Source organism: Mauremys reevesii, linkage group 2 (genome assembly GCF_016161935.1).
Source record: "Mauremys reevesii isolate NIE-2019 linkage group 2, ASM1616193v1, whole genome shotgun sequence".
NCBI lineage: Eukaryota > Metazoa > Chordata > Testudines > Geoemydidae > Mauremys > Mauremys reevesii.
In genome coordinates this window covers 228,263,966-228,276,643 of record NC_052624.1, presented here as the reverse complement: position 1 = coordinate 228,276,643, position 12,678 = coordinate 228,263,966, and the positions used below count along the sequence as shown (strand labels likewise).

The window sequence follows — 12,678 nt, the reverse complement described above, 5'->3', positions numbered from 1 at the left end:
GCTTCCACAGACATGTCCAAGAGCAACAAATACCAGTGTTGGCGGAGCCAGGCTGGGGCTATCAATATTACCACTGCTCGATCCCTCTGTATCTTGAGGAGCACCTTGTGAATGAGAAGGGTTGGCAGGAACACGTATAGGAGATGGCCTCCCCAGGGAAGGAGGAACACGTCTGCTATGGCTGTGATTCAGGAAAGAGCAGAACTGCTGACACTTCCTGTTATGCCGTGTGGCAAAGAGGTGTACCTGGGGAAAGCCCCACTGATGGAAAATGGAGTTTGCGACGTAGGGATCAATTGTGGCCGTGGAACGACCTGCTGAGAGAGTCCACTAACTCCTTCTGTACCCCAGGGAGGTATGATGCTTGAAGGTGTATTGACTGCACAACACAGAAGTCCCACAGCATGAGAGCTTCCTGGCACACCCTTCCCGCCCCCATTTGTTGATATAGAATAATCGCCATGGTATTGTCTGTCATCACTGATACACATCTCCCACTGAAGTGGGCTCAGAAAGTCTGACATGCCAGGCGTACTCTCAGCTCTCTGATATTGATGTGGAGATCGAGCTCCACCTGGAACCAGAGGCCTTGTGTCCTGAGGTCTCTGAGGTGCACCCCTCAGCCCAAGTCCGATGCGTCCGTAACCAACGAGAGTGTCGGGTGGGGGCTGACAAAGGGGACCCCTGTGCACACTAGCTATGGATTGAGCCACCAGAGAAGGGAGTCGAGGACCAGGAGAGGCAAAGTCACGAGCCTGTCCAAACTGCCCCGACTGGCCAATACACTAAGGCAAGCCATGACTGGAGCGGCCGGAGTATGAGCCTGGCATGTTGCACCACATAGATACAAGAGGCCATGTGTCCCAGGAGTTAGAGGCAATTCCTTGCTGTGGTGGTGGGGAACTGCCTGAGACTCTAAATGATGTTGCCCAGGGCCTGGAACCTCAATTCCGGTAGGTACACCCTGGCCTGGGTCGAGTCCAGCACTGCCCCTATGAACTCTATCATCTGAGCAGGGGACGGAGTTGACTTCCCTGTGTTCAGGGGAAGGTCCAGTTTGTCAAATGTTGCAATGATGAATCCAACTTGCGCCTCTATTTGAGCCCTGGAGCAGCCCATGATCAGCCAGTCGTCGTGGTACAGAAACACCTGCACACGGTGCCTGCGCAGAAACGCAGCCACAACTGCCATGCATGGTAAATACTCGAGGTGCCGCTGACAGGCCGAACGGAAGGACTGTGAACTGGAAGTGATTGTTGTGCACCACAAATCTGAGGTATTTTCTGTGGGATGGTGTGATTGCTATATGAAAGTACGTGTTCTTCAAGTCGAGGACGGCATACCAGTCCCCTGGATCCAAGGAAGGGATGATGGAGGCCAAGGAGACCATGCAGAACTTGAGTTTCTTCATGAACTTGTTGAGCTCTTGGAGGTCTAGGATGGGCCTGAACCTGCCTTTGGCTTTCGGTATTAGAAAATACCGGGAATAGAAGCCCTTGCCCTTCTGCTCTTGAAGAACCTCTTCCACTGCCCCCCAGTGAAAGGAGCGATTGCACCTCCTGTTGCTCATGAGAAGGGTCCCTGAAGAGGGACGGGGAAGGGGAGTGGAAGGGAAGGAGGGCAGAGAATTGGAGTGAACATCCACTCTCTATTGTGCAGAGCACCCAGCGGTCCAACATAATACGGTCCCACGCATGGCAGAAAGGGACGAAGACGGGACAAAAAGGTAAAGCAGGATGGATTCAGTCTTTGCACAGATGCATTGCCTCTGGGTGTACCTTCAAAAGGCTGGTTTTGGGCCTGAGGAGAGTTTAGACTGGCCAGAACCCTGGCCAGAGGAGGGATGAGGTCTCTTCCTTGAGTTCCTATTTCTCCTGCGCGACCCATCCTACATACTCTGAGCTTGATAATTCCTCGGAGAGGGCTGGGGTCTAAAGTGCCTCCGTTGGGTGGCAGCGGTGTGGAGGCCAAGGGACTTCAAGGTGGCTCAAGAGTCCTTGAGGCTGTGCAGACGAGAGTCAGTCTTCTCGGAAAACAAAGACTGACCCTCAAAGGGGAGGTCCTGGATTGTCTACTGTACCTCATAAGGCAGACCAGAGACCTGCAGCCAGGAACTTCTCCTCATGGCCACCCTGATAGCCATGGTGCGAGATGTCGCATCCACTGCATCCAGGGCCACCTGCAGGGATGCACGGGAAATTAATATACCCTCTTCTACTAGCGCAGAAAACTCCGCACAAGAATCCATATGGAGGAGTTCTGCAAATTTTTGCAGGGCCCCACAAGTATTATAATTGTACCCGCTAACCACCGCCTGAGGGTTAGTGATACAGAGCTGAAACCCCCCTGTGGAATAAATTTTTCTCCAGAGTGGTCCAGTTTTTTGGCCTCTCAATTCTTGGGAGAGGGCCCCTGGTAGCCCTGGGTGGCCGCCTCCACTATCAGGGAGTCCGTCTGGGGATACATGTAAAGGTGTTCGTACACCTTTGAAGGGACAAAGTATCTTCGCTTGTACCTCTTGGTGGTAGGCAGCAATGAGGATGGGATCTGCCACAGGGTCTTCGTGGCATCGCTGATAGTTTTAATCAAGAAGGCAACGCTTGGGGCCGGGGCCGTCGCGCTGGAGTCCAACTGAGGCCGAAGTGCTGCCTTCTTGAGGGTCCTGGGGCGAAACTCTCTATAGATTTTACAACGGTCCCTAAAGTGACCCTCCCCAAGACACTTCAAGCACGAAATGTGCAGTGACTTCTCGGCATAAACCTGCCACAGTCTAAGCACAGCTTAAAGCCCGGGGACCGAGGCATAACCCAGAGCTGGGGAACCCCAAAGGATACTTGAGAGAAAACTATCTATACTAACTAAACAACTACTGAATCTAACTATAAACACACATGATACTGTGAAGCATATGTTTGCTGAGGCAAGAGCAATGGGGAGTGCCAGCTAGCTGTCACAGGCGGTAAGAAGGAACTGACCGGGGGTTGGGTTGGCAGGGCACTATATTGAGCGCCATGAGGGCACGACTCCAGGGGGCGCCCAGGCCGACCCTACAAATACTGCTAGGGGAAAAAATCTTCCAGCTGTCATGCATATGGCACGCACACAACTGATTGGAATGCACATGAACAAGCACTCGAAGAAGAAGTGGTATTAAAAATGGGTGAGGAGACATGCAGCATGATTATGTTATTCTAATGCTGCTGCTTATTAGATTCTTCCATCTTCCCTCTACTGAGGCTATGTTTACACTAGAGACCTTACAGCGGCACAGCTGTACCGATGGAGCTGCGCTGCTATAAGTTGTCCCGTGTAGCCACTCTATGCCGACAGGAGAGAGCTCTCCCATCGGCATAATTAGACCACTCCCAACACGCAGCAGTAGCTATGTCGGTGGCTGATGCTCTCCTGCTGATATAGCGCTGTCCACGCCAGCGCTTCTGTCGGTGTAACTTATGTCGGTCGGGGTATATTTTTTTCACACCCCGACTGAAAAAAGTTTTACCGACAAAAGTGCTAGTATAGATATAGCCTAAATTAAAGCTATTATCTTTGGCAATCGTTCTAAAATAAAATCTGAGTATTTTGACTTTGAAATACTGGCTCTTAAACCAGAAGCTTTGCTCTCAGGAACATCTTCCAGAAGAACACTTGCAGAAAGTAGTCAGAGAGCGATTAATGTGCATAATACACATTTTCAAAAAGCTGCCCCGTGCAGGACTTGAACTCACAGTACATGGTTACTGCTGAAGTTCTATGAGCACACAATGTCAGCTTGAGTCACCCACTTACTCTAACCTCAAGATGCCTGCAAACCCTCTGGTATGCAACAAACCTCATCCTGCTGCATTTGCACCAATGACTTCCTTTGGCTTATCAACGTCACTCTAACTTCCTCAAAGAGGTGGGGGAGTTTTCTACAATAGCTAAAATCAATCCCAAACAGGTGACAGCAGATTGAGAAGGATCAGAGCCAGAGTTTGAGCCCCATGCGTCTAGCAGTTATAAGAACTGTAACATATTTTTTTTAAGGGGGCAGTATCTTGGCAGCCCCTTGCTCACACAACCTCAAATTCGGACCACTAACCCCACTCCCATCTCAGTGAGGCACAGCTGTTTTCAAGCCAATCCAATTATGCATGTGAAATTTAGAGCACTTAGATAAATGGCTATCAAACTGTAAGCTAGTCTCAAACTTAGCTATCGGCCCACTCTAATGTCCACATAATGTAAAGAAACTGTGCTTACAATTTTTTTAAATTAAAATAATCTTTGGCCTCAAACATAACAGGATTTCCTGCAGAAAAGTTTTCATAAAGAAAATTCTATCATAAAGAAATGGCTCAGTATTTATCACTATCTTAAAAATACTCCAAAATCATGAGCAGTTAGGTTTCACAGTGAGAAGAGATTTACAGTGAAAGTCAATGGACTTGTGCTCCTAAATACCTCCAGCACTTTTGAAAGTCATCCCCCACAGTTGATACAAATTGATTTTTAAATCTACTAGTAACTATATTTGTGTTATAGGACATTTTCCTTCATTTTATCTGTTTTATTTAGCTACCAGAACAATTTGTTCAACTTCCAACTGTTATTTCTCCCTTTGTTTCTTCTTCCATTCAGGAAATAACCTTTTGCTTCTGTTTTGGTTTATTGGTTGGATGTTTGCCAAGCAGTCAACTTACAGTATGCAAGATTAGGATCCAAAGGATTTCTAGCCCCATAGAAATAGTATGCATCATCATAGGGAGTTCTGTAGTTGTCTGTCAAAGTTGGGGGTGGAGGTGGAGGTAGAGGAGCAATCCTATATCAAAGAAAGGAACAAGGCCTTTTTAATATTTTATTCTGCTACTAAATGAGAAAGCAGGACAAAAACAAAATCGGAGAAGTCACTGTATGGGCGAGTTCTAGAATTAATTCAGTTAAAACTTCTCACTGAAGACTTGATTGTGCCTTGTAAGCACACCCCTGAAGAGCACTAATCAAGCAGTCCATGCACAACACACATTCCCATGCACAAGGGCTGCAATCCTACTTGGCCCTTACACAGGCCAGGCGTGGGTAGTAGGAAGGTTCTTTGTACCCTCTCCATATTGCTCAACCATTTAAGATCCATGCAAATCTGGTCCTCAATTAGGACTGTTTACTCCACAATCTCCAAATGAAACACAAGACTTTGAGTCCTCATTTCTTAAATTTGAGATTTATATCCTTTATGTCTAGTGTTCTAACAGAGAAACAGTAATATATACTTTTCACATTTAAAACATAGAGCCTCAACTGTGAACAGGGGTGGCTCTAGGATTTCCGCTGTCCCAAGCAGGGCGGCATGCCGCGGGGGACGCTCTAGCAGTCGCCGGTCCCGCGGCTCCGGGGGACCTCCCGCAGACGTGCCTGTGGAGGGTCCGCTGGCCCCGCGGCTCTGGTGGACCTCCCGCAGGCATGCCTGCGGATGCTCCACCGGAGCCGCGGGACCAGCGGCCCCTCCACAGGCACGTCTGCGGGAGGTCTACCGGAGCCACGGTCCCAGCGGACCTCCCACAGGCATGCCTGCTGGAGGTCCGCCGGAGCCGCCTGCCGCCCTCCCTCTGGGACGCCGCCCCAAGCGCGCACTTGGCGCGCTGGGGTCTAGAGCCGGTCCTGATTGTGAAACTGTACTGCCTTGATTTTTATATCGTACACTCATCTCACTTAAATGCCCCACAATATGAAAATGCCTAGATAGATGTAATAAATCTACAGTTCATGACTGAGTAACTCCATGAAAACATTCACTAAGAAAGTGTTATGATTTTCATCAATACAGCCTCCCAAAATTTCTCAATCAATAGGCATGTCTAAAAGAAAACAAAAATGTACACCTGAAAAGATTACAGCCATGTCTATACTACAAAATTATGTTGGCCTACCTTATGTCAGCTTACAGCCACCACAGTTATTAAATTGCTTGTGTGGGCGCACACTTGTGTTGGTAGAGCACATCCTTACTAGGAGCACTTGTACTGATTGTATTGAAAGTGTGGGACAGCTCCTGAAGGCCGCTAACAATCAACGTAAGCAATGCAGTGTCTACACTGACACAGCACTGACCTAATTACATCGACCATGACTCTACGCCATTCAGGGAGATAGCATTACCATATCAGTGTAGAGAGGCACTTATGTCAGCAAGAGCCAAATTTAAGTGAAGAAACTTCCAGAGCTAGGTTGACACAAGGCAGCTTATGTTGACCTAATTGTGCAGTGCAGACAAACCCTCAGTCAGAGAGACAGAGAGAGCGTGCAAACAAGCGTGTGTGTGTGTTTTATGTGTGTGTGTGTAAATAAATACATACATAAAATGGGGTCTACCGAAATAAGTACATTCATTAACAGTTTATTTTATTTATCTAGATAGATAATTTTTTTCACTAACTTAAAAAATAAAAATTTGAAAATATTTGCTTTCACTCTTAGCTAATTATTCAGAGGGAAAGGAAAAGCACCACAATGGTCTGCTTTGCAGACATTCTGAAAGGTAATAAACCATGCAACCACAGATGTCATATCTAACCAACTTATCAAACATACAGTCACAATACAAACGTTATAGACAAGCACCTGGGAGCCACTATTTCACCAAGGGTGTTGGATAATCCTCTGTGAAAGTCTTCATTCACTGGTGAAATAGTAGGTGCAGGTACAGGAGTTTGGAAAGCTACTCTGGGCCTTTCAGGCGGTGCCTTCTCTTCAGAAGCTCTTTCTGTCAAACCAAACTGCTTCAGTCTGTTAGGCTAAAGATAAAAAATATGGTTAATTTATTATGTCCATAGCCATAAATATTTTGAATCTCAATTGTGTACAGTGCCAAACCCTCCTGTACCCCTCAACTGTCACATTTCTAGTAGTTATAAGCAAACGTACACGTCTGTTTAAATGATTTTTAAGTAAATGAATACAAATTTTCAAGAAAGTTAAAAATACACTTAAATCTACATTTACACACTTTCACAGTTTCTCTAAAACCAAGCTTTTGTGGATTTTCTAGGAAATAAATAATTGCAATGTCCAGAATACAAATATTTTCAGTGGTCTATATACTGTAGTATTTAAAACTGCCAGATTTCTATATTGACAGCATTTTCATTCCTATATATATTTAGGTAAATTCTTGAAAGAATGCTTCAAAGAAAAATACTAGCTCTGTAACAGTTCAATTTGCAAAAGAAAGAAATGTTGAGACTTTTAACAATAAACATTTCAGAACACTAGCATTTAAAGAGAAAGGAATAGGAGATATTCTTTGTTATATTTTTATTAGATGCTCAAATCAACAAAGAAGTTATATATATTTTTTAAAAACTGCTGTATCTATTATATATCTAATTTTTAAAAAAATGTTTATTGATAATTGGTAGCCTCAGCAGAAAAATGAAGGTAACATGCAAATGCAAAAAGCATGCAAGCTAGTTTCAAAACTATCCTAATACACCCAAAAGACATTTCCCTTCCAGCTGCTATGCACTTTAGAAATATTTCCACATTTAAAAAAAAATGAACTAATTAGTAGAAAGTAAAGATTATTCAACTATTTCAAAAGAAAAATTGAATTTATTTAACAATTTTGCTGGTCTTTAACACCAAGGTGCTTCACTAAACATGCATTTATGGACCAGCCTGTGCCAGCAGCTGTTGAATACTATATAACCAACTGGGTATTATATAACCAACTTAGTATATAAGTATTTGAGATAGCAGCAATATATTAGATGTTTACCTCCTCCTCACTTAGCTGCAAGACAGTATATACAATGACATTAGTACTCTCATCTATTTATGAACAGAACTGGAGAATTCAGGTGTAAAGAAATTTATTAAATTATTAAAACCTATTAGAATTTAACATTTAAGCTTATTATATTTAACTTTAAAATTACAAGAGGTTTTTATCAAATAGAAGATTTCATTTATACATCTTTTAGTTTTAAATTAATTACAAAGCATTCTACACTCTTTTACCTTTTCGTATCTTCATCAGTGGCATATTAAAACACCCTTTCACACAAATATGCTTGTTGAGAGTTGTTCCCCATGTGTTCCCAGAGCCCCATACCAAAGTTATCAGGTCTAGATTTTAACCCAGCAGCATCTTTTATTTTACTCAAGACGTGGCTATGACCCAGTATGTCTGTTAGCCATTCTATCCCTAGAGACAATTTATTAATTTACTTTTTAAACCAACGGTGCATTAGGCCACATCTACACTACAGGTGCTACAGCAACACATAGTGTGACACTTCCTACATCAACAGAAAAGATTTTTCCATCAATGAAGGTAAGCCACCACCCCAGTAGTTAGGTCAGCTTAACTACAGCACTCAGAAGTGTGAATTTTTCATGCCCCTGAACAAGGTGGCTAGGTCAATCTAAATTTTAAGTGTAGGCCAGGGCCTGCTATTGTAGGCATATTACACACACACTCTACTTAACCAGTAAACATTGAACCTCTCTCTGAGAGCCAATTTAAACCCAGTAATATCCAATGGCATGGACTGCTACTTAATGAGGATAGTAATTCTACTTATTTGGGATGCCCTCAGTTGAATTAGTGGTGTTCAGGTCACTGTGTGTGTCACAGACTCATGCTGGTTGAGTGAGTTTGCTCTTACAACAAATACTGTTCAGTACCTCTTTAACTGTCATGCATGCAGAGAGTATGAAGTGCTTCACTACTGCAATACTCCTGGCTACTAGCTTCCTGTTTCCACACCAACTATATTCAAAGTCAAAAGGGTATGAATCACTCATGATTTTATATACCTCTATCATATTCCCACTTAGTCTCCTCTTTTCCAAGCTGAAAAGTCCTAGCCTCTTTAATCTCTCCTCATATGGGACCCGTTCCAAACTCCTAATCATTTTAGTTGCCCTTCTCTGAACCTTTTCTAATGCCAGTATACCTTTTTTGAGATGAGGAAACCACATCTGTACGCAGTATTCAAGATGTGGGCGTACCATGGATTTAAATAAGGGCAATAAGTTGTTCTCCATCTTATTCTCTATCCCTTTTTGAATGATTCCTAACATCCTGTTTGCTTTTTTGACTGCTGCTGCACACTGCGTGGATGTCTTCAGAGAACTATCCTCATGACTCCAAGATCTCTTTCCTGATTAGTTGTATGTAAATTAGCCCCCATCATATTGTATGTATAGTTGGGGTTATTTTTTCCAATGTGCATTACTTTACGTTTATCCACGTTAAATTTCATTTGCCGTTTTGTTGCCCAATCACTTAGTTTTGTGAGATCTTTTTGAAGTTCTTCACAGTCTACTTTGGTCTTAACTATCCTGAGTAGTTTAGTATAATCTACAAACGTTGCCACCTCACTGTTTACCCCTTTCTCCAGATCATTTATGAATAAATTGAATAGGATTGGTCCTAGGACTGACCCTTGCAGAACACCACTAGTTACCCCTCTCCATTCTGAAAATGTACCATGTATTCCCACCCTTTGTTCCCTGTCTTTTAACCAGTTCTCAATCCATGAAAGGATCTTCCCTCTTATCCCATGTCAACTTAATTTACGTAAGAGCCTTTGGTGAGGGACCTTGTCAAAGTCTTTCTGGATTGCATTTCTTATTTGTTTGGGAGGCAAACAAGTCCCTGGCAAGGATCTCAATCTACCATAAATACTGTTCACCATACAGTCATGTAGCTCCCACTCATGATCAACACCAAAGTGTCTCCTGAGAGACTCTGCTAGCACATTCTGGTTTCCTGGGAGTCAGACTGCCAATAGGGTAATCTGATTGTTGATGCACCAATTCCACAAACTGTCCGTTTCTGCACACAAGGGGAAGAATCTCCCTCCCTCATATTTGTTGATATAAAAGGCAGTCATGAATTCGTCTGACATTATGAGGACATGGTGATCTTGAATGAATGGGAGAAAGGGTTCACAAAATCTTCAAACTGCTCACAGCTCTAGAACACAGATGTGTATCCTGGATGGACTCTGAAGGTGTTCCAACAGGGATACATGGTAATGACTGCCCTGTCTGGTGCGAAGGCAAGGAAGGGAACACTGATGCATACCTAACATGGATTCTTCCACTGTAACAGGGACAATATCACTTTGGTGGGAACAGTCACTATGGTGCTCATGGACTGTCAGTTTGGAGCCACACTTGTAACTAACAAAAGGTGGAGTCATGCAAATGGCATGACATAAGTTCATGAGACCACATGGCATAGGAGAGAGAGAGAGAGAGAGAGAGAGGTCAGTCATGACAGGCACTTGGGGGTTGCTTATGACCTCATTTATGATATCATTCATAGCCTGAAACCTGTCCATCAACAGGCCTTGCCATGACTGCATTTAAAGAAAGCCCAATATCTCAGGTGAGGATGGATTTTTCAGTATTTACACTGACCCCCAAAGAGGAGAGGAGTTGTTGCATTGTCAAAGTCAATGCATGGGCTTTCTGGCGTCAGGGACCATGGGTCTTGAACGCTGGTTCACAGGGCTCTTAAGAGCTAGGCAGTCCTGACCTGCCACCTAGTAATCTGTTATCAGCTGCCAGAATAGCAGTTGAGCTTTGACAGAGAACTCCAGTCTCAGGATCTGATTGGTGGAGCACTGGGGGCCCTGGTCGATCCCCAGCTTCTATTTAAACCAAGCACAAGAACAGGAACTTGTGCATGGAACCGGGTTCTCCCTGCTTAGGGCTGCTTCCCCTGCAATATTTGCTCCTACTGCCACCTACTGATCTCCTGGTAACCTGACACTCCCTGCCTCCTGACACCTGACTCTTGGTTTTGCCCTCTGGCTTGCCGTGGCTTCTGACCTTTTAGTATCTGATCCCTACTCCTGCTTCAACCCCTAGGTCAGACTGCCCATGCTCTGGCTGTAACACTTGGCATGACTTGGTGACAAGGAGCTAGTCACTGAAGTAAGGGAAAACAGTGGAACCACAGCATCTGATACAGGCTGCTACTATAGAGAACACCTTGGTAAAGACCTTGGGGGTAGTACCAATGCCAAAAGAGAGTACTCTGTATTGAAAGTGGTCTGAGCTTGTGTCACAGGGTGACTCCACTGCTACCCTGTGTACTTCACTGCCTAGACAGTACAGATGGTTTCATGGTCACAAATGTACACCAAGTTGTTGCCCTTTCACCAAGATATGAATTTATTCTTTTCTTACAAATCATCACAGTGTAATACAGGCTTACAGCAAGTGAAGGCTTCCCCGCAGTCTTCACTCCTCAGCCCAGGCTCGTCCTCTGAGCTACCTTCTGACCTCTCCTTGCTTCCTGTTCCTCCCAATTACACGGTTAGCCCAGTGATTACCACCCAGGTGCTCATAATCCCCCAACAGAAAGTGTTTAATTGCTCATAGCTGAACCCTGCAGGCATCTTCATGCTGCAGCAACATCAGTGACCCGGATGTTAACAACAGTGCCCTGTCACAGCCCACAATAAATCTGAGGAAGTGTCTGTGAGCAGGGTGGATGTCCACATGAAAGTAGGTGTACTTCATGTAGAGAGTTGTAAACCACATGTCCTTTTCCAAGAATGGAATTTAGATGCCAATGTGACCATGCAAAACTTGTGATTGTGAATAAAGTGTTTGAGATGGTGGAGGTCACCAACTATCCTTTTTGGATACTAGCAAGTATGTTGAGTAAAAACTACTCTCTTAGTACTGAAGAGGAATGCGCTCTATCACTCCTCACTGTAAAAGATATTCCACTTGTTTAAGAATGTTCTTGTGAAAGTGGCCCCCAAAAGGGATGGGGTAGGAGTTTTAAAGGGGAAGAGACAAACTCTGTCATATAGACAGAATGCATAACACTCAGCATCCATTTGTCTGTTATTCCGCTCCAGGTGTTGAAAAAGAGAGCTAGATGATTCCCCAAAGGGTGCATGGAAGTCGGGAAGTGTTGTACTTAGTGGTTTGCAGCTCTCAAGCTCCCTCAAAAATAATGTTTAGCCAAAAGTTGGGATGATGAATCTGTTGTGGAAGGTGTGGCAAAGCAAATCTTTTGAACCCTCCCCTCCTATAGGGTGGCTCACAACATCTCTGGTGTAAGAACTGCTGACCCATCAGTTTAGGCTTGTATGATTACCCTTGAAATTTTCTCTTTGGGGCAGGTGTATATATGCTCAGGAAGTGGAGGGTGGCTCTGGAAAAGTGTGTAAGGACTTTGTCTTTTGATTAAATAATTGAGTCTTATCGAAGGTTAAGTCCTCCTTGGGAAACCCCGAAGCATGGAGCCACGTCTCCCTGCACATCATGATGGCAGTAGCCATTGTCCTGGAAGACGTATCAGCATCATCTACTGCTGATTGGAGAGTGGTTCTGGCAACCATTTTGCTTTCCTCTATGAGAGCCTGGAAACGAGCCCTGTACAAGCTACTATCAGGCATTACACGTCTCTTCCATGACCTACACTGCCTGCAGCATGTTATTCCATATAGTCGCACCACCATGAAAATGTCTTAACATTCCAATTCCAACTTTTCCCTTTAAGCAGAGTATGTGTTTACCAAATTTAACAGCTCTCTTATATAGCTTTGACTTGGGTTTATTTTTATTGTCACTAATGTCAAATTAGGAAAGAGACATCATTTTTCTTCTTATCATAGTCTTAGAGATTAAGGCCGGAAGGGACCACTAGATCATATACTCTGA

At 44.2% G+C, this 12,678-nt stretch overlaps 1 protein-coding gene across 9 annotated transcripts in view; it reads right to left on the bottom strand.

Moving 5' to 3' along the window:
• CSPP1 (centrosome and spindle pole associated protein 1) overlaps positions 1-12,678 on the bottom strand; it is a 161,200-nt gene that overhangs the window by 67,506 nt on the left and 81,016 nt on the right. For all 9 annotated transcript variants that reach the window (XR_005593609.1, XR_005593608.1, XM_039522308.1 and 6 more), the window contains 2 exons: positions 6,601-6,773; positions 4,686-4,804 (listed from right to left, as the gene is read on the bottom strand). Coding sequence is in view for 7 of the 9 variants with exons in the window: in XM_039522308.1 (XP_039378242.1) it covers positions 4,686-4,804; positions 6,601-6,773 (292 nt within the window). In the remaining 2 variants the exon portion in view is untranslated. The remainder of the gene's footprint in view (positions 1-4,685; positions 4,805-6,600; positions 6,774-12,678) is intronic.